Raw genomic sequence first — 24256 nt, forward strand, 5'->3', positions numbered from 1 at the left:
TTGGCTATGTACAAGCATACAAAAGTTATTTTACTGGGAGAAATCCGTAGGTAAAAGATGGTATCTATATACATAAATAGTTAATTAAAATAATTTTAAAATTTAAAACGAATGATGATGATAAAAATTTATCATATATGTGTACGTATACATATAACATACATTTAAGTGCAATTTAAATTCAGTATTGATTTTGCCCTAGAATTTCGTATCAATTGTACACGACCTATTTTTTGGATATTTCATATATAACGAGAGTTCTCTGAAATAGAATTTAATTGCTATTCCAATTACTTTTGAAATAATTGTTCTACTTTTAAAAAATGGCGAAAATTAAAAAAAACTATTATTTATATTTATAGTTTATTTAATAGAATTTTCATATTTTATAGTAAGTATTCGTTCCCTACCGTCGACTGAACCGGTAAGGAGTTGTAATATTTACTCCTACCCTCTTGTCGACGGTATATTTTATATCTAACAGTCGATGCTTGCCACTTGGTGCGCTTTCCTTGCCTTCCTTTGTTTTACTTAGTTTTCTTTCCAAATTTTGTATTTATCGTGTTTGTTTTATATATATGTTTGTGATTTATTCTGTACAGTGTTAAATTGTGATTTACTGTGCGTGTTTTCATTAAATGTACATTTAAAGTGGTGATGATTGAACTCAGTGCTAAACGTAAGTAGATTTTTATTACTCACCGTCAACACTACAAGTATAAAATGAAACTTAAATAAAAAAGAATATATTATACAGAAATGTCATTGTTTAAAAAGGAATTATGAACTTCTAGAAGTACGAATCTCTTATTCTATTTTCTTTTTCTTTTCTTTGGTTTTAAAAATTAATATTTTGTTATAAAAAAATCGTGTGTTGCATCTACCGGCCCGATTCGTGTAACCAGACAATATGAATGAATGAATTTTAATAGTTTTATTCATTGATTTTTAATTCTTTCTTTTATATATCTTTGTTTATTTGTATACCTAAGTGCAGTTTACAGTAATCTTTAAAAGGCAAGGGACGTATTGCATATGAATAGAGTAGGAAGGAAGGTTGGATGAGAATTCTCAATTTCGAGGGTCCTAAGTAGAAGGGCTCAAAATCTCATGCCTTCCTAAGTAGGCTTTGATGGGAGTGTTAGTAAAGTGTACAGCTTTCACACGTAAAGTGAATGCTGAAACATAATTTAAACATGACCTAAAAGTTGTAAAATTTTTACAATACAACATAGTTAATTTGTAGTAATTAATAATATACACCTACATATATAAAATAGGATATGTGAAAATTGTTAATATTATATGCATATATGTATGTATGTATGTCTCAATCTTCTATCTCCTGGCATTAATTCTGGCGTTTGTCAAGGTATGCCTTTTTGTTCAACGTACTCAACTCAATGTTTGAATATAATACTTGTATTATACTGTCATAATACTAGTATATTACGTGGTATGAAATTATACACAAAACTTAGGGTAAGGTCTCCTGAGTGGAAATCACACCCACAGCAATCACGGTAATAATTAGATCCTGCTTTACTGCGCCACGATACATCGTTCTTTGTTGAAATGGAATATTTATTTAAATTTAATGAGGTAAAGCTCGGCGTTAAATTCCGCCACTCAACACGTAGTGCTTCCAGAATTGGGCGGAAAATGGGAAACAGAGTGTTTTAACATAAGTTCCCACAGCCGCAGCAGTTGTTGTCTGCGGGATACAGCGTGAAATTGAGTTTGTTGTTAAATTAATTAACGGTTAGATATTTTTTTATTGTATTTCAATCTTTATCTAAACATATTTAATAATTACGAAGTTTTAGCTGCCTCGTGGTAATATACTGCGCATAAGGAAACGAATAATACGCACAATTGAATACAAAACAATAGAGTGAATAAATATAGATACCTCTATATTGGTACGACCCCTGCGTTGAAACTAAGCTGCCTTAAGCAGATCTGAGCGACCAGCGTTAGTAGAACCTTTGTATGAGTAGTAAATATAAGAAATTTTGATATTTATATAAATATTTTGCCCTTGTAGCGATGCTGTAGGCGTTTCTTAGTGGGAAGTCTAGTTTTAAAATGGGATATTATAATATGATATTAATCAATAGGAGCATTGTGAACCAAAAATACACGTTTAAATATTTTTTTAATATTTAAATTATGGTTCATGTGAAAATTGTTCATAACTTAAATTATGTCATTTAAGTCATATTACTTTTTTATTTCTCCTTTCTTATAAGAAATATATGTATAGGCCGGAAACTTTACACCGCACCCTCTTATCTATTTCGCTTTTTGTACAAAAATTTTACTGTTAAACCAGAAAATTAAATTAGTAACTATATATTTAGCTTTCATAATATCGTTATTAAATACAAAAATCAATATTAAATATCAATATATGTATTATAAGAACGTGAAGGTCTAACAAATTTGGTCTTCCCTCCACTTTAGCGCATCTATACATACATACACATACGACACTAATTGTTCATCCATCCGTATATATCATTTGTTTTCCGTATCAAAGACACAGCAGGTGGTTTAGGGGTGACATTCTTCTCTCTTGTCTCATATTTTGAGGAGAAATAAATAGAATGTCGGTTTAATATGAAATAGATATATTGTTTGTAGCTTTTTGGAATATTTCATGTTTTTCTTTTGTTGTTAAAGTTAGTGTTCGTGAAGGGGTGGATGTGAATTTCTATTATTAACATCATTCAACTATTTATATTGAAAGAAAAAGTACTACAGTTTTTAATCAATTCGCGAACGGTTTATGATTATTATTTTTTAAGAAATTATTTTATTATAAGAAAAATGACATTTTTAATGGTAGTTGATGGTTTTGGTATTGACGTCTGCAGTCAGATTCTATACCGTTGTATATTAGGTAATTCATTTTTGAATGACTTCAAAACTGTCGACAATAGTTTTTTATCATCCCAGGTTAGCTGTACATACCTGGTATATGTAGCTATCTATTTTTTTTTTAATTTAAAAATTTGGTACATTAATTAGTTAGAATTTCTACAGTAAAACTTTATGTGACATCAAACGAATGAGAAAATTAGAAGTTTCAATGCAGTTTTGTATACATTGTGTAAGTTACACAACGTTACTCATACAAAACTTAGAAAGTTACTTTCTATGAACTTTGTAACAATTGCCTATCTTTATCTTTCTTTAGTAAGAGCACCGTTGAGCTTTGCCACTCATCACGCAATCTCTACTGGGCTCTATCTATAAAAAGAACAATGTGTGAAGTGTGAATGCATGAGTGAATAAAAAACAAATTATAAGTAAATACTAATCTGTTGTTTTTAAGTTTCCTATGTCTAAATGCTTTTTATGTAATATTTTATTTTCTCATAATGGTAAGGTTTTTTTTCATTTTTTACCCTTAGACTTTTCTGACTTATTTTTTTTGCTTTTTAACTATTTTAAAATAACAGCATAGAGTACAAACAATATGTAAATAAAAATGCCGAAAATCCGAATTGGATTAGAATCCCTACTATTGTGTCCTATACTTATGTAAATACATAATCCAAATACACCACACAGCCGTTAGTTGTCGACAAAAAATATTTTTCCGTACATAAATTACATAAAACTGCGGCACGCCACGGCGGTAATAATATTTATTTTCACGGATTAAATTAGAATTCATATTACTTAAATTTCCGGCGTACAAAGGTATTCCAGAATTACCAAACCGAAAACAAAATTCAGCATTTCGAAGCGGTTAAATAGCTTTTGGTACGACCTGTTTCTGTATAGCCCCGATTAAATGTTTAGCGAATAATTTGGTAGTTTTACAAAGCCAAATCGTTTAAGTGTTTGTAAAAATATTAATTTTTATAATATTTTTATTTTTTCATGCTGCAATTTAGATGTTTTTAATTAAACATCACTTGATAATGAAAGTTATGATTAAAAAAAATCATATTGCTTATTTTTTTAATTTCTAAGTGTTTTTTTTTTCATATTTCATAATTACCTACTTTTTTCACAATAAAATAAATATAATAAAATTTACTGTAAAATAGAAGAATCTGAATTTAATATAATGTATAAACTCTAAATGTTCAAGTATTTTTTTTGTAACAAAAATGCTCTTTTTAATTAATAATTGTGATATAATCTGTACTGATATTAAAAAGCGAAAAAAATGTTTGGTTGAATACGCTAACCCATCTCCATTCCCATCCAAAACTAGTAAAGTTTTACAGTAAAAACATAAAGTGGAATAATTTATCATAAAGCTATAAAGTGCGGTAAACGGTAAAGATGAATATATGTAGAAACGATTAATATGCTAATGCCTCGTTACCCTATGTTTTCAACTTTGTAGTTCAACCGACAACTTCAACGCGCTGTCGATAAAAGTTTTGAATGTAAGCTCATTGTAACGATAGTACTTAATAACTAAGTAATACTATTACATTTTACAACATTTTACATGTATAATATTATTTTGCCTTAAGACCAGTTGTGGTACAGGTTATGTGTTCAATTCCCATTAGAATTTTAGTTCACAGTTGTGATAAAAGAATAGAACATGAATAAAAAGGCTTAGGAAGCCGGTGAGAATTTTTCTGCCGCTGAACAAAGCACTGTTAAATATTATTCATTTAACAATTTATTAATTCTAGTTGAAATGTCTCATTCGTTTTGTATTATGCTTAGGTTGTTATTTAATAATTGATATTTTAGAGAAAATTCAATCGCGAAGTGGTAGAAAATGTGCGACATTAAATTCCAACTTTCAGCAAGAATTGGGATATTGATTGTCTAAACATTAGTTTCTACCTACTCTGCCATACAGACATACATAACAGACACTAAACAACAGACACTACAGGCAAAAAAAATATCAAGTGTGAAATTAAAACAAAACTTAAATGGGCTCAATTAAAAAACTTTTTTCATTGAAATTCTATACAATAGAATACAGAAAATACACATATACCTAATAATAAGTGTCGTAGCGTCGAGGGGTTCTGATGGAATTTTTAATAATATTCAATACCTAGCACTCGGTCGCCGGACAATATGACAATAGACCGACGTCAGGATTCTCCATTGTTGACGTTTCATATGTTATATGACAAGGGGTATCAAATTATCTTATATTTGGACCTTTATATCGTTTTGTTATATGAAATCGAGAGCTGGTGTTTTCTCAGCTTGTCAGGAGATGCTGGCTGAATTAGAGAATTTTATATAGAATTAAACTCATCCTTTTCTTTTTTATAGCTATGAGTGAACTTACAAGCAATATGTTCAATTTATAAAGTTTAACGTATAAAAAAACCTACTCAGTCTAGAAAACTAAAGTATGATAAATTATTCATTAATTGAACGTAAATAAATTTCGGATGAATTTAATCTAGCCTTATTAACTTTTCAGAGTTTCGGAAACGGCGATTCATTACGTGTATATTTTTATTGTTGTGTTAACATAATTATCTCTTTTTTGAATAAGGAATTATAAATTCGAAAGTAACTCTGTCTGTCTGTCTGTGTTTTACGCAATCAGTGAGTTTAATTGTGATCAAATACTCATATAGAGATACTTGAGGGTCTCGGGATGAACATAGGATACTTTTTTTTCTCATATTTGTAATATTTCCGATATATAGCAATATATTAAAATACTTACTTATTAATTTGACATTCAATTTATTCCGCCATATTAATAACAACCATCGTTAACGACCGTTGCTAAGCAACGATTTGCAAAGTTTGTTGTTAGAAAACGTCACCCAAAATGAGCTTGCTTAACGCATCTCTCTGTTGAAAACTGAAAATAATTACATTAATATATTTAATAAATATTCGTATAGTTCAAGCGGGCGTAGCCGCTTTCGGATCCACTAGTAATTATATATATTTTTTTTAATTTCCAATATATTTGTTAAATGATACATTAATAATTTAAAACTTTCAATAGCAAGACAAACGTCATACCTACGCATTAAATCAAGATGACTTACATAAAATATTTCTACCAAATTAAAATGTCTAACCCACAATACAACAAATACTGGTAAAAATATGGTGACCCATTTTTGTTGGACAATGCTTTCACTAAAATGAATTACTTTCATCGCGAACGGTCGCCTTTGTTTCTTATTTCTGTGATTACTTTGAGTGCTTTGTTAATGAGTGAGAATGGCCGCAGTTTAGACGGACCGCTTGTTTTGTGTTGGATTCACGTAAATTTGTCGCCGTAAATTATATGAGACACTTAATCGTTATGAGTGTTAATTTCAAACATACACTGTTCAAATTAATTGGTTAACATTTTTTTTTTATTTTAATTATGTACATAAAAATATATAATTATAATAAGGCCAATCGTTATACAGGGGCACACGCGAGCGACTGTGAACGTTAGAGGTTGTGGGTTCGATTCCCACTCAAGGAAAATGAAATTAAAAATTTATAGAGTATCCTCATGGATACTCTACCAAAAAAAAAATACAGTCGAATTGACAACCTCCTTTTCTTACAGAAGTCGGTTAAAAAAGAGAATTATGAACATCTAACTACCTATTTATTAAAAAAAGAATTTAAAAATAAAAAAAATTATGCAAATTAAAAAATATGATTTCAAATAAAGAACTTACGTCGGTTAATAAAAGAAGGTATCACAATTGGTAAATATTAAAAGAAAGAAAAGCATACAAATAAATTCACTATTATAATATAGTAAATGCAGATTTTATTCTGTGACGATATATTTATTGCAACATTCTTTTCAACTTATCGACTGACAAAATTATATTTATATTCGCCATTTTACTTTATATTCTGCACAACCAACATTATTTCAAGCCATTTGGTGCTTTGAACGTAGTTTTAACTCTTTATATGGCTAATAAGATAACTAATTCACGTCTCGTATAGGTTCGGTAGTTTCTATTTAGCAAACTTTTCACCTAAGTCAGGCGTCTCAAGTCCTGGCCAAATAGTTCAAAACTTTAGAGTAAACGTACCTAACTTTTTAACTGTTTGGATACTGCTTTTGTTGGTTTGGGTAACAAAGCATTAAATGTCCAAATATCTACATAACTAATGGAAAATAAAATATAAAAAGTATAGTTTTAAAGTGATATGTCATATAAAAATGTTATAATCACCGGTCTCTACTTATCAAGCAAATAAAATAATGGAGGCCGTGGTAGCGCAGTGGCACAAGGGTGTACGCGACGGTTGTAGGGTGGATTCCCATTTGGAGAAATGAATTATTATTTATTAATAATTCATTTCTCCAAATGGGAATCCAGTTCTTTGCTCTGGCAACAAGGCAAAGCGCAACAAAGCCGGCAACGCACCTGTAACTCCTGGTGACTGAAACGCTCGTTTGCCTTGCCCTATTCCATAAAAAAAAAAAATTACTACTTAACGCAATGCTTCAAGAATTCGGCGAAAAGTTAATGAAGGAAGTGTCTGAGAGGAACGGAGTGTTTGAACACTAGGTTCCCTCTGCCTGCTACATGAGGGATACAGCGTGTAGCTGCATTCTATGTAGATTATAAGAAACACGCTAAAACCCAACATCTTGTACCACATAACACAATACAATGTCGTATTCCACCCCATACATCAAGTTTGACATTTATCCAATATTATACGTGCACCGCGACTTGATCTAATCGCCGCTGTCTGTACGACCGCTTATATACTTGCCTCTAGAGACATAATCAAACACTATTGTAGGCACTGGCTTAGACGACAGACGTACATGATGTATGGATCTATTAATATTTATAAACATGTACTTTATTTATCTGTTTACTATAAATATGTCATTGTCAAGTTGGGGATCTAAATGAGACGTATGTTTTAAATGGAAAAGAATTTCACTTATTTTTTTTATCATTATTATTACACACTAGCGGACGCGCGCAGCTTCGCTTGCTTATTGCTTAGGGGTGAATTCTAATAAACTTTGAAACACGTGTTCAATAAAATATTTTTAAGAGTCTTAATTTCAAATTTTATAAAAATCGGTGGCGATTTAAAGATTTTTCTATATAAACTTTAAACCCCTTATTTACACCCCTAGGGGATGAATTAAAATAAACCACGAAACTTATGTTCAATGAAATATTTTTAAGAGTCTAAATTTCAAATTTTATAAAAATCGGTAGCGATTTAAAGATTTTTCCATACAAACTTTCAACCCCTTATTTGCACCCTTAGGGGGTGAATTCTAGAAATCCATGAAACACATGTTCAATTAAATATTTTTAAGAGTCTAAATTAAAAATTTTATAATAATCGGTGGCGTTTTAAAGATTTTTCCATACAAACTTTCAACCCCTTATTTGCACCCTTAGGGGAAGAATTCTAGAAAACCATGAAACATGTGTTCAATTAAATACTTTTAAGAGTCTGAATTTCAAATTTTATAAAAATTGGTGCCGATTAAAAAAAAATTCTATACAAACTTTCAACCCCTTATTTGCACCCTTAGGGGGAGAATTCTAGAAAACGATGAAACACGTATTCAATTAAATACTTTTAAAAATCTAAGTTTCTAATTTTATAAAAATCGGTGCCGATTTAATTTTTTTTCCATACAAACTTTGAACCCTTATTTCACCCCTATAGGGTAAAAATTTTTCAAAATCCCTTCTTAGTGGATGTCCAGGTTATGAAAGTAAATATCTGTCCAAATTTCACGTTCCTACGCACACCGGTTACGGCTGTGCGTGCGTCTTACCTCAGTCAGTGAGGACAAGTCCTTTTATATATATAGACTAGCGGACGCGCGCAGCTTCGCTTACTTATTTACGGGTGAATTCTAATAAACCACGAAACATATGTTCAATGAAATATTTTTAAGAGTCTAAATTTCAAATTTAATACAAATCGGTGGCGATTTAAAGATTTTCCATACAAACTTTCAACCCCTTATTTGCACCCTTAGGGAAAGAATTCTAGAAAACCATGAAACATGTGTTCAATTAAATACTTTTAAGAGTTTCAATTTCAAATTTTATAAAAATTGGTGCCGACTTAAAAAAAAATCTATATAAACTTTCAACCCCTTATTGGCACCCTTAGGGGGTAAATTCTAGAAAACGATGAAGCACGTGTTCAATTAAATACTTTTATAAATCTAAATTTCAAATTTTATAAAAATCGGTGCCGATTTAAAAAATTTTCCATACAAACTTTCAACCCCTATTTCGCCCCTTTAGGGTTAAAATTTTCCAAAATCCCTTCTTAGTGGATGTCCAGATTACAAAAGTAAACATCTGTCCAAATTTAACGTTTCTACCATCAGCGGTTACGGCTGTGCGTGCGTCTTACCTCAGTCAGTGAGGACAAGTCCTTTTATATATATAGATTATAACATTAAATAAAAAACCCATAAAGCTACACTACATAGTACAAGAGCTCAGTAGTGTGCCATTGAAGAGGCCTATGTCCTGCAGTGGACGAGGACAGGCTGATGATGATGATGACATAACAATAAAAAAAATACAAAATAAGGTAGTCGCTGAAGAGCCACCTGTTTCAAATTACATTTAGGGTGAAGCGAAATCGATTGTTAGCGTAGGCATTAAAGCGAAATAATCATAATTTTCAACAAAAAATTGACTTCAACAGGATCCCATAATCAGAACCTAACCAGTGTATCCAATCCTTTCCAAAAAAAGAATCATCGAAACCGGATATTGAGTTGTTCGTCCATAAACCGCGCACTTTTTGCATGTAAATTTAGGACTTATGTGATTTTCATGAGAATAACATTTTAATTACGTATATAGATATTTTAATAAATAAACTATAGCAGAGTATTTTATCTCCCATCTGAGGTCTAGCTGGGATAAAACTCGAGCTTTATTAGACACGTAATGCCTACAGTACTAGACATATTAATACACAAACAGAAATAACTGCGTATAATAACATTAATATTTCTCTATCTATCTCAGTTGATTGATGACACTAGACCTACATGTTAATTAAGTAAACACTGATCTTTATCTTTTGATATATCAGATGATCTGATAGCGGAAACTGCTGTCATGAAGCAGTGGTACAGCGTTTTACTGTAAACACGACGGTTGTGAGTTTGTGTCTAAATTGGAGGAAGGAATTATATTCATTTCCTCATTTTGGTAACAAAGCAAATCTTCGCTGGAGATGTTACGAAATTTGGGCGGAAATTGGGTTGGTTGAACAGTGAGTTTTAGCACTAGGTTCCCTCTGCCTACCCTTATATATTCGGGATATTAAGATTATTAGTAAAACGTAGGTTTTTTATTGCGTGCCATATAATAAACTCAAGAGTTAATAATCACGATAAAATAAACCTAAATTGACTAAATCTCACATATTTCCCACAATATAACCCCAAACTTGATATTGCCCAAGCTTTTGTTTAGATTTTCATTTGAATCCTTTGAAAGCATCAATCTCAATTCCTGATGCCTATTCAATTCCACCCAATTGCCAGTGGTGACACTTCAATCAGCGCTAAGAAATTCACTTTCATAAATAAATGTCCTATATTCAGAACAATTCAGGCATTCGGCCCTCCAAATATTTGTTGAGCATTACCACTCGATTTCACCGCAGCTTGGGTTTGACAGGGGACTGTTTTATAGCCTCCTTACAAGAGAAGGAGATTGTAAATCATAGAGAATTTTTCCGCAGTCGAAACCAGGCGGTATAAGTGCCTGTATATGTTGTTTTTAGTTTAGAGTGCCATTGTTTTTATTGTATTGTTTTGTTTTTCAGCAAGAAGATAATGTTTTTAAATTTAAATTTTATTGATAGTTGTGGATTCTAAGATTATGTAAATAGTTATTTTTATTAACTTACTAATAACACTAACATATGCTACATGAAATTCTCATTCCATAAATAACTTCAAGGGAAAACATACATCTATTTGTCTTGTGTAGTTGTAGCATGTATACGAGTACACGCGTATGAAGATTGATCTCCTCCATTTATTTTAACTTTTTTTAATAAGACGATATTTGATCGATATACAGAAAATTCTTCTTCTTCTTCAATAAGTCTTGACAAAAACCGATACAGTAGTGAGATCCAAACATTCATTCATCAAAATTATTAATTCAATTCAAGAGGACGCACTGTGCACTCTGCGAAATTATTATTACATTATTTTTTTCTTGGTATAGTAGACAAAACACGGTGTTGGTATCCGCCAACGTTTCCAAAATTGACAAATTTAATGTTTTATGAAAAAAAACAACCGTAACACCAAAAAATAGGTAGCAAAAGTATAAAGGTTATTTTTTCTTAACACAAAAACAAGTTTATCCTTTTATCTTCATCGAGTATTGGATATGTAAGGTACGTCCCTTTAAAGCCATTTCCATAACGTTATGGTGCAAAAGATATACAAAATAATATCCCCTTTATGATGTTATCCCCCATAGCAGCAAAGCGATGGGAAATTTACTTCTATATATTTTCATTTTGTATGTCTAAATTGTCGAATTTATCGTTTCATCTTGTATTTACTTGAAAAGTCTCATTATGAAATATATTTTCATATCTGAATAGATATACGCTGTCTCCTATCTTATGTTCAAGAAATAAAGATCATGTTTTTCAAGATTCACGTTCATTTCAGTTTTACCAGTGTGGACCTAGTGTTATAATCATTTTGGGGAATTGCGTACTTTGTAGCAAAATTAATGCTATTAAATTAAAATTTACTAGAGCTAAAAATCCTGTTCGATTATACTATCTTACTAATATTATAAATGTGAAAGTTTGTGAGGATACTAAACGGATTTAGACCAATCTTCGCAGTAATATAGCTTATTACATTAGAAAAAATGATTATATTTATTTATTTAGGCTACAATTTTTGAATATACTATCCTATATCTTATAAAACAAAGTCGCTTTTTGTGTCTGTCTGAACTTTCTAACTCTTCTTCTTCTAAACCACCCAACGGATTTGGATGCGGTTTTCACCATTAGGTCGAGTATTTCTCAGGGAAGGTTTATATATAGTTTATTATTTGTACATTCTTATGTAAATTAACATAAATACGATAAATGTGTATAAAGTCCTACCCGCTGAGACACTTTGGCGCATGCGCTGCTTTAATGGTAAGTACTACATGAAAATAATGTACTGGAGTATTGTTCCTCTTAATAAGATCTACAAAAAAGTCCGCGATGGCATATTTGTATCTTTTAAGAATAACGTGTAGTGATCATATTTCTGTCTAAAAATAATAATTTCAATATATTTTTTATTGTGAGGGATATTTTTCCATAATGGTATTAATCCTTATCCTTTAAAACACTTTATTAAATTTCTACGTTAAACGAATATAAAATTTGCTTTTTAAACTATTTCGAAATTGCGAATAGTTTTAGAGAAAAACGCATTTAATTATTGACACATCACGCCGTTCACACATCAACTGTATCGAGTCAAGTTTCACTTATCCCTTACTCTCAGCATATAAATAAGTATATTAGTTACGTTGGCCATTTAATGTAGATCAAAACTGTCTTTTCTGTTTTTCATTTTAATAAGTACTTTAGAAGTTGTTACAATATCAAAAAATCCTTGCTGCGAAACGCGCGTTATGTTTATACAAGCGAGGCCGCCGCGCCCGCCTGCCTTACACGCATCGGTGGTTCAGTGGTAGAATGCTCGCCTGCCACGCGGGCAGCCCGGGTTCAATTCCCGGCCGATGCATTCTATTTAATTTTCGTCACAGGCAGCCACGTAGTGCTTGCTTTTCATCAGGGACAGAATACCCTCTTCAGCATTAACCACAAGCTCGAAAAAAAAAAACCCACCTGCCTTTATAGCAACGAAAATTTAGATGCTTTTGCACGTATTGGATAATTCGAGTTGAATGTATTATTTAATGTCATTTAACTATCTAAAAATAGTAATTTAAATATATTTTAATAAGTACTTGAAAAGATTAGTAGCACAGATTTAAAATTACGGTACCTACTAAAAAATCCTTGCTGTGTAAAACAATTGGAAAATCCTTATTGAAACTACGAAAATGCGGGTTGCATTAGGGTTTAATTAATTTTCACATTATCTTAAGTGCTTTGCAAACATACATTATATGGATAATCCAGTAGTAAAAGCGGGCGAAGCCGCAATAGGGTCACTAGTTGTAAATAAATTATACTCGCCATCTTATTCGCAATAAGAGAAAAATTCTCCACTCTACATATTTTCATCTAAACGACTCATTGATTTACCTCCTTACAAACTTGAATATACATATAGGACATTTTAGGTTCAGTTTAAAAATAAAATATGACTATGTATCATAGGATCGATGTCAGACAGACGTGAATGTTTCATGGGCAATTTACGTTCTCATGGGAGGGTTGCCTTACGTCAGCGGGGTACCGGCGCAATTTGTAAGAATATAGCCTGCCCCTTGTGTGACTTTGTAAAGGACGGATCAATTGTTAACTGAGCTTTCAGACGTGAATATTAAAAATGCAATATTTTGTGGAAAGCGAGCTATTAAATTATGCAAAGGTTTTTTTTTATTTTGATGCAAGTTATGCTATATATAAGTGCAAATAGTAATATACTCGTATTTTATAGCTGGCAACTTAGTGTAAAGACACTTCGTTTCACGCATTTCGTTCACTTTTTGAGAAATTACGCTTACAGTCCCAACTTCAAATATTCATAAAAATATTATAATAAATAAAATTAATCAAAAATTTATATACTGTAAAGAAATTCTTAAGAAACTTTTACGCTAAATAAAATGTGTATTTTATAGTTTTAATCTAAAACTTTACAATGAATCGAATGCCAGAGCTTTATAAACTTGCTTAATAGTACATTCGGTTGCGCCATTAAGTTTAAACTGCATATAGTTCTAACGCTTTCCTAATAGAATAGAATAAGCACTATCACGCGTAGCTTCTACAAAATTCGCTTTAAAAGTTTGAGAGCCAATCTAATATTGACTATTAAAGTGTAAGCATGTAAAATTCTTCAAGCTGCTTTAGGATTTTAATAAAAAATAAGTATTCTAGTATCTAATAATAAATTTATATAATTATACTAAACTCTGTTGGATTTTGTAATAACATATTTTAGAAAATTGTTGGTAAAGGTGGTTCCCTCTTCATCTTCCAGTCAAGCTAAGAGTGTCAAATTCGGTTAAATTTGGATATGTTAAAAGGCGAGTACCGTAGCGGACTTTTTTGTACATATTTTATAAGATGTATAATTTCCTATTTTTTCACTGACTTCCGTTAAAAAAGAAGTTAAAATTTATCTTAATCGCAAATTATGTTTATTTATATCGAAAAATTAAGCCAACGTTTGCTGGGTAGCTAATTCCATAAAAACTTTCATTCCATTTCAACCCCTTCAACCCTGTATTTCACCATAAAATAAACCAAATTTAATTATTATTAAGTGTGGAAAATTAAGCGTGAAAGCGTGATAAGCAGACAGACAGAAATATTTTATTCGTCTTTATAAAATTGTAAAGATAAGTATTGTTTACAACAAAGTAACTAAATTTCAAACATTTTGACTTACAATGGGCGTAACAAAGCAATTAGTAACATTTGGCCGTCAGCCAGCAGTCCATTTCGTCTGAGGCAAACGTCCATTTCACGTTTTCTTACTGCCGACCATGTTGAACTACGTATTATAGGAAATAGGCTTACATGTTCACTTAGTTTTAAGTTCAGTATTTATTATTTTCAATTATTTTTTTGAAATTTTTGCGAGTATGTTAGTTTGTTTAAGAAATTTTCATGTTTTTGTAGAGTGATGGTCAGGGGTGGTTCTATTGAAAATATTTCGTTTTAACAATATATATTCTATATGCTTTCACTTATAAATTACATAACAAATTTAAAAATAATACATAACACTGTCCTTCAAGAAATATTTCTTTATCTTCACACTCTCGCATAAGGCTTAGAGTACCTAGTGTTAAAACACTCTGTTCCCCACACGTTCCAAGTTGGGTGGCGGAACTTATCTTCGCGCTTTGTCTTGCTACTAGAACGAGGCAAGTAATTGTTTTCCCCGAGTCAGAATCTAACTGAAAACAGTCACGACCTTACGCCGCGGAGCTATGCTGACTTCTGTCTTAACTAAAATAAGAAATAGTAATTAGTAATATTTGTCTATTACCAATAGGTTGAAAAACCTTTAAGCCTTTAAGTTGTTACAATGTTTTATCCATTAATATATAACACTTATACAGTATACTACAAGAGTCCTCAACAAAGTAATTCATATTGAACAGCTCCGTATTAGAATGCAATTGGTCTGTGTAGAGAGCTTGATTGCCGCATTAGAGGCAATTAGTAAATGCATCGCAGCGTTAACGAGAGAACTGAATTACGATATGACCTAGTACTGGGTTCTTTTTAGCTGGAAATATTTAAGTAAAAATCAGCTTCATCCCATATCTCCAGTATCCCACATGCGGCAAAGTAGGCAGAGGGAACCTAGCTAACCTAACCTACCGTTTCAGATATTTCCTAAACCAATACTTCCTGTGGATTCTTATATTATAGCCATATACAAGTAAATATAGAAATATGTTCTTATCAGGAAATTATGGGGCCGTAGATCGAGCGTTCCTGAGATAATGAGGCTTGACAGACAGACAGAGTGATCTTATAAGGTTTCCTTTTTTCCTTAAAAAATACGGAACCCTAAAAAACAAGCATTTTTAAAATTATCAACACGAAGAATTTCTCATAAAACCAATGCACGGCGCGCTGGCGTTCAGCCATGTGTCATAAAAGTCCTGAGTGGTGGTTCGAGTTGATAACATTTTGCTCAATATTATCACAGTCGGTAATTAGCGGTGTGTTGTGTTGTGTGCAAGTGTCGCGTTGGCAAGTGTCCAGACACTCTGTGATTTTACGCGTTACATTAGACTGTGATAAGGCTTTTATGTTTTCTTTTATTTATTATGCGGCATTTTTAAATCAAAATTATAATTGTAGACTTTTTTATTGTTCTTGTAAAAAGCTTTATTTACATTAAGTATATATATGTCTATAATATTTTTCATACACATTACGGTTTAATTGTAATACCAATCTTACCAATATACGTGAGCATAATTTATTTAAAATAAAAATTAATTATGAAGTTTAATTACTAGTAAATTAATTGGATTAATTATCGCAAGTGTATCTTGTTCCGTAAATAATTAAATCCATTATAGGTGCATAGGTATAATTAAAATTATCTCCAAAATTATGCGGAAAGTGGGCTACGGAGTATTTTAACACTAGGTACACTCTGCTTACCCTGTTAGTCTAAGCAGCCTCATGCCTTTAAGCTTTCAGTCAATTTTCCATTTTACGATGGTCGAGCATCTATCATAAGATTTAACTATTAAACATACTGTCATAGTATCATAGAGAGAACGGAACGCCAAACACTACGGTCGGTGTATATCTCTTTCTTCCAGATCAACTCTGACTCTCTTACGCTTTTCTGTTAAACATCTCTTTTGCCATTCTTCAATCACTCATCCGCACGACGTGGCCAAACCCCCTCACCATATTCTTCATTATTCTCACCGTGAACTGTTAAAAAGTAAAGAAGCAAATAAATATGTATAAAATTATAAGCATACGAGTATGTAGCCAACTTACGTTAGGTAAACAAGTCACGCAATACTAAGTTACGTAAGTGTTAAGTTCTAAAAGATAAGAGACAGATAACGTTCTTTAATACTATCACATGAATGGTATGCAATTATCGTATTTCGTGGAACAGCACTGGCAAGGGGCCAGCGGCTTTACGATTGCGCTTAACGTCAAAGTTTATAAGGTTTAAAAGGAAATGTGGTGAATTTGTTGGAAAAATTGTAAAATAAATTTGGGCGCCTATCCTGTTTGATTACTTGTAATTATTTTATGGTAAAAGCAGCAAAATCCTTACGAAATATTGGCTATAATTAGGTAATATAGAGAGAGGAGGTTAGACAATGAAAGTAATTGTTAACACACATTTAAGAGGCCCCTTATACCTTCAATTACATCGCAAGTTGCAGGCACTGCTCTGAGCTTATTCAACAACGTAATGCTAAGTAGTTTCTTCTTTAATATTATAATTAAAATACATATAAAAAATTAAGCTAGCATCAGAAAATACTTATAATAAAACCAATGACAGAAGTTGTGTAATACAACTAACAGTGAAATAAAGTGTTTATCAATGGTAAGAACATGCTCATACTTTCTTTTTCTTTTAAACATAATTTAAGTAAATAGCATTATAAATGTTGGTTCAGATATAAGTCAATTTGAACAGAAAACAAGAAAGTCAGATGCAAAATATCCCGAAGGCATGTGAAATGCATTTACAACGCAGGGAGAAATCTAGCTGATGCGCCCCGAGCGGAAGACATTAAAAAAAACAAGCTTGTTTTCTCTTGTAAGTAGTTTAAGATTGCTTACGACAGAAATTATTTTTATTTTTTTATACGTAAGTGGGTAGGTACGTAATGTTAACAGTAAATTGAAAATAATAATGGTGTAATATAATTTGACAATTATATTTATTTACTTAAAAAACTATTTCACGCTTTTTCCTTAATAGCAAGTTAGGAAAAGTTATAAAATCGACGTATTTAGTAGATACATAATTTACACAATGAAATTTCTCTTACAATTTTTGCTCATTATTATCAAAAAATATGTTTTCCATTAAATCTTTAAATAGATTAAAATATGAAACATATCTTTGAAAAGAAACAATCTATAAACTAATTTTATTTTACAACAAAGTTTTAGTTATCATAATAATGAAATAATTATTATAAATCCATTTTAAAACTTTCTTTATTTTACAAAATATAACTAGAAAATATCTGTAAGTGACTTAGCAGACTCGCCTGCCCGTAGGCGGTTCAGCTGAATTTTCAGATATTCCCTCTCCAGTCACATCGGGCAGACGAAATTGGCAGGCCGAACGTTGGTCCAGTCGATTTTACATTGCACTGATAGAGCGCTGGTATTTCAAAAAGAATGCCTTACTCAATTAAAGGCAACAGCCAATTATTGGTGGATTCATGGACGTTTATGTTTTTGAGATTTTTAAGTAGCTTTGGTATAGCCAAGCTAAACATTTTTTTGTTTTTTAAGGTTCCGTACTTGAAAAGATAAAAAGGGAGCCTGTAACAAGCTGAATTAATATCAAATATTCAGCCATCGAAAGATATAAACATTTATGCATAGCTTTTGCAGCATTTTGTATGAATTTTGCTGCTAGAACTTGCTCGCCCTTAACCGGTTTCTTTTTTCATTTCAATTTATAAGAATTGTAATTGTAAAAACAGAATTGCAATTTCAGGCTTTATAAAATTGAAGTTATTTTAGTAAGTACCTCACAAAGCTGACCTCACAATTCAAAACTCAAAACTGAAATATATTTCCAAAAGCCCTCAATTGATAGTATTTATTGACCGCCTGAGTGTGATTGTAAAGTATTACCACTGTTTGGTGATACCAGACGCATAAAGTACAACGTTTCCAACGAATTGCAAGCCTCTGGACGTCAGCCAGGAAAGCAACCAGTCAAGTCTTGATAGTGTTATTAATGTTTGTATAAAGTTTTGGGATTTGCCAGTGGGTCTACAGTAATTATGGAAATTTGATTGCTGACCTAGATAGGTCGTGGGTTTAATTCTAATTTTAATTTTTATAAGTGTTATAATATAGTAAATATAGGTATACCTTAGATACCCATTAAATAAAGTTACGAACCCTTACAACTAATTTTTTTGTGGAAAAACAAAGGGAAACGAGCTTACGAGCGTACGGAGTACGAAGATGGTAAGTGATCACCGCCATCCAGGTAACATCAGAGGAGCTTAGTATATAAAGGTCGAAATTATCTTAAGCCGTAATGCAGCTTTTTCGCATCCTCATTGTACCTTCTCGTATTCATTCTATGGAGTATGCAAAAAGAACATGATGATATAGATTTTTGTCGTGCTTTGTTTCACCAGTCGGGGAAAATTAAAATGTATTTTATTAATTTTTTAATTCAAGCGGAAACCGAACCTACAACGAGTTTATTCTGTATAATGACGTCATTTCCAATTGTAAGCCAGTCTTAAACGACCCTATGGCTACACAAATTATCATAATCTCTCTATTGGCGGTGTTTGTCGAACCGCCGGCGAGTAATCGTATGGTATTAGCGTTATGTGATGTTGCCAGACGCATAAAACATGACAATATTGGAAGTTTCGATCCCCTCTCTGGACCAATACCAGATTTGCTTCGGGCTGTTTTTGTATGGGATTTTGCGTATAGGTTAGTTTTATTTGTGTTGGGAATCTGTATATATGCAAATATGGGAGTTTGGGGATAATATTTTTTTTTGTGAAACATTTTTTTTGTTGCTGCAAAAATGGGAAATAATAAAATTTTATATATTTTGATCGTTATATTATGGTAGTTTTCTCAGCTTTACGCTTAATCGTGGTAATGGCAGAGTAAAAGGAAAAACTTTGTGATATGCCGTCCTCCGCTTTCCGCCCTATCCTCATTACACCTTCATCTGGACACATTGCGTGTTTCTATCAGATCGGAGAAATATAATAGGATTCGTACCCAGAACTATCGCTCTGTATTGTTAGAGCTTAAAATAAAAGTAAATTTTGAGGTTTTTAACATATTTAAAACGTTATTCTACACCTAGGAATGATAAATACTTACTAAGTAATTGTAAGAAAAATCCGCTCCGTTTTTTATATTTTCATAATAATATTATTTCACATCTGATAAATGAAATAAAATTTAATCTGATCATAATTGTTATATCTAAAGCATCATTTATTTTCATTAAAGAAAACTGTATAAAATAGTAGGTAATAGATTAATCTACAACTACATTTACATACGAAAATAACCAAACATTTTTAGTATATATTTTATATTCCTAAAAGATAAATGCTGTGAAATTAAGCAATTACGTTTTCAGAGTCGAAAATCCAACTGGATATAGAGAAAAGTTATACTAACTTTAATTGGCAAGCTAATATATTATGTTTAAACGTGCAATGTGTAGAAATTGCCTTTAGCAACTTGGTCTGCACCGTTTTAATACTGTTGGAAAAAATCCTTAAAATGTAGAAGTATACGCTAGTGTAATGTGATAGTGTATATATATGGGTGGAACATATTTACATAGGTGCTCATGTGTAAGCGTCTGTGTAATTTATTGATTCTGTGTAACTTTTGTAGGGGGTTAGATTTTTTTCCATGCTCTGTTCGGCTATTGCATGGCGTTGACTTCCATCACCTGACGGCATGTATGGCAATGTATGGAATTGGCGCGGAAAGCGGGCAGCTCAGTGTTTTGACACTAGGATCCCTTTGATTACCCTGCTATATGCAGGATAAAACGTATAGCTAAATCGTTTTTAGAATTTACAGTATTGAAATTAATGTTTTGTATTAGGTCGTTTTTTGTAAAGACTTTTTGGATGTTTTTATTTAGTTTCTTGCTATTTCCCACTCATAGCAGGGTAAGCAAAGGGAACATGGAAAACCTATTATTACGAAATTCCGTTCCCCATTAAGACATATCGTTATTTTATATTATCAAAATAATACATTTTATTATAAATACTGAATTTGGTTTACGATTAACTTATTAACGTATAGTATGAATTCCTAAATTTCAACTTCAAACAACACACAATACCTATTTAAGAAAATGTAAATTAATTAAAACATTTAATCATTTACCTAAACGAAAAAAAGGTGAAAACTTTAAAAAGTTGTACAATTTTCCCGCTCGAAGTGCGCATCCGTGGATTACATAAGTTGCCAAAAACAAACGTCAGAGGGTGCAAGTTTTAATTGCCTCCGCGAGCAACGGACCCTTAATTAAAATATTACTTTGGAGACAAAGGCATGGAGAAGATTAGCGGTTGCTGCAAGGGTTAGTTACGGTAATGTCTTTTACATAGATAGATTAACGGTATTATACTTTAAAAGTTAAAGAAATATATTTTTTTATAAGACAATCATAATTAAATATTTAGATACATATTTATTTTTAAATAGAGCATAATGTAAGGCACACTTTGCTCGGTATTGATACAAAAATTGTCGGAAGCACAATAAAGCGCTTATTATAATTATTAAAGCAATTATGATAGTCCATCCTCACACACCCCTTAACACACACTTCCTCCAGAATTTTCCAGAAGAAGAGTTTGGAATTGTAATAATTGTACTCCTTTTTCTTCTTCTTGTATCTTCTTTACATTATATATCTAAAACCCGTTGACATAAAATTTATATATCTTAAGTAATTTTTTAGTATCAAATGCGATGTACATAGCAATACTTAAGATATTTCCACCAACGGAAAAATGTTTACGAGGAAACAATTTTACGCTATTGTTGAAAGTTTGTGCAACGTGTTTTGAATATTTCATTGTAATAATGATTGCGGTGGCAATTACTTCATTGTTGGAGGAATTAAGCGTATTTTGTATGTAAATGAAAATGAGGCGTGGTACGACTCAGATTTCATAGAATACTTGTTAAGCTTTAGATTAGTGGGTATACATTACGTACTTTTAGTATTTTTCTTTTCTATTGGAACTGTACGGTGTATATGTATGTTTGGTTTGTAGCAAATATATTTCAAAAGACAAAGTAAGGCGAAAGTTCACTTAAATGAACTCAAGATATTATACATTCTTATAGGAATATAGCACGAGTAAAATTAGGTTATAACCGACCCAAGTCTAGAATCAGAACTTTAAAATAATAACAGGAAATGAGTAATTACATGATTTCAATTTTTTTCATGTTACTTTTTGTTAAAAGATTAATTCAAAAAGGTCTTAATTCTTTAGGCACATAAAAATAATACCTCTAAATATTATTTTTATGACAACACATTTTCGTGTTGTCATATGTCATACAATGTTATTGAAAATCTTGAAAACTCTGTGCATTATGATCGCTTAATTAAACATTTTGTTCTTAACAATAAATAATTGTGTCACAAAATAAATCAGTGTAGCTGACATGAGTTACTATCGCCACGTGTGAATTTATAGGGCGCAGTTCCTTGTAGGGGTTGTAATTCGAGGAGTGCCTGAACAATATATCTGTAAGTAATCAACTTGACACACTTGATGTCAGAAAGAATGACTTCGTTATACGAATACGTCTTAGCTAATATGTCAATTAGGTCTGATATTGTTTTTATTTTTTTTCTAGCATGATGCCTTAATCTGTTGTTAGGGGTCCACGACGGAAAGCTTAGATGGCGCTGTAAAAAGAAAGGAGACAATATCGTAGGCTTGTAAAGCTTCGGGTAGTAATAAAAGCATGAGAGGGAACGAAAAACCCCCTTCTAATATTTTTATTATTATTATATTACGCATTATTTCGCATATAGCAGGGAAGGCAGATGGAACCTAGTGTTTAAACACTCCGTTCTTCACATTCTACGTAGAGTGGAAAACAAACTCACAATCGTAGCGGTTACAATCAGACCCTAGTCTGATTTATGTTAAAAAAATAAATGCAGGAAACATCGTGAAGCTCAACAAAAAAATATTGAAAACCACATAGAAGCTAAAAAAGTAAGAAACTAGATAATTTTTCATATTTGGTCACGTCGTAAGCAAAAGTTTGGTCCAACATATTCTTCAATGATTTCTCAAATATTTGCTAAGCACGTGACCTAAAGATTTAGTTTACGCACGACCTAAGATCTAGTCGTTGAAACTAAAGTACGTGACTGTGTCATGACACTTTGCGATTTATAGCGGGACGTGGCTTAAGGCGAGTTCGAAACCAGTCGTTAGAGTTATTATCTTGAATTCTAGAATGCTTTTAAGTATGAAAATAAATTACGAATTGCAATTTAAAGTTTTTATAGAGACGATAGTTATTTTAAAATTAAAATTTCATTGGTTTACCATCACATATTATATGGGTATAGAAAAGCCATTATGTTGTTAATTTCAATTATTTATAATTTGTTTAATTCGATCGAGGCTATAAAAATGGGCAAAGATAGTTGTTGTTGTCAATTTATTTTTTCTTACAAAATGAATAAAAAATTTGCCTGTGAATTTTTTATGCGTTTACTAAAAAAAGTGTTTTTCTTTTTTCTCTTTCTAGAATAACACTTGAAAAATGTAAAAAATATTTAAAGTTCATATATATCAAAGACAAATGTTTCTAAATAGAATATTTTATTGTACTTAATTCGACTGTACGTACTATACCCACATATAATATACACTCGTAAAAGCACGCATTAGGTTTGTTAACAAAAGACGCGTTTACGAGCCACAAAGTGGAAAGCCGTGTTCAAAGTGTGCACGTAGGACACTTTCGAACGGAGTCGTGCGTCAGATAGACTATCATAATATAGTAATTAATATTAATTCGTATAATTTGATTACACTAATTGATATTTGGCTTTGACAAGCCAATTATTGTATACAAATTTGAATGAATGTTGACTCTGTTATTGTAATTTTATTTTATTATTTTCTCGGTACCTCGGAACCTTGGTTTAAGACACTCTGTTCCCATTGAGACACTTCCGTTCCGCCGAATTCTGGAGGGATTGCGTATTGATTAGTGGAACTCAACGCCGCGCTTTGCCTCGTTACCACAGCAATGAAATGAAAATATTAAATATTTCACTCCCCAGGACCCGAGTGGGAATTGAACCTACTTGATTAAAGTACGTGCTAGTGAGTCTGTGCCATGATGTCTCATATTTTCTAAAGATAAAATACACGAAAAAGTATTATTTTCACATAATTATGTAGTCAAATAATACTTTTTTGCCTTAACGTTATAGCTTCATATAGCAGGGTAGGCAGAGGGAACATTGTGATAAGACAATGTTCCTAAATTCCAGCGCGAGCAAATTAAAATAATTTATCTTCTCGAGTTACAATCGAATCCATAATCCACTACGTCCTCAGTTAATAATTAAAAGTTGTGGCCTATTTTTCTTTTAAGAGCTTTTTAGAGTAAAAACATGATTAATTAATAACCAATAATGCACTGTATTAAGAATGAAAATTTACATAGAAGCGGAGGTAAGATTAAGAACTTGCCAAATAAATCAGCGCGTGTAATTTATCGGTGCGAAGGAAATTTCCTTTCTAAAGAAAATCTCGCAAATTGATGAAATCCAGAAATTCCTGGCTGGAAAATCAGTGGAGCG

At 31.6% G+C, this 24256-nt stretch overlaps 1 protein-coding gene across 2 annotated transcripts in view; it reads left to right on the plus strand.

The window, feature by feature from the left end:
• The first annotated feature begins 495 nt into the window (after positions 1 to 495).
• The window catches only part of LOC146529436 (spondin-2-like), a 257135-nt gene continuing 233374 nt past the window's right edge, over positions 496 to 24256 (plus strand). For both annotated transcript variants that reach the window (XM_085201334.1, XM_085201336.1), the window contains exon 1: positions 496 to 679. In XM_085201334.1, coding sequence (XP_085057460.1) covers positions 658 to 679 — 22 coding nt within the window. In that variant the 5' untranslated portion in view covers positions 496 to 657. The remainder of the gene's footprint in view (positions 680 to 24256) is intronic.

The sequence above is a fragment of the Heliconius melpomene genome, chromosome 18 (assembly GCF_056956725.1).
Source record: "Heliconius melpomene rosina isolate 202511_hmr_F chromosome 18, ASM5695672v1, whole genome shotgun sequence".
NCBI classification, from domain to species: domain Eukaryota; kingdom Metazoa; phylum Arthropoda; class Insecta; order Lepidoptera; family Nymphalidae; genus Heliconius; species Heliconius melpomene.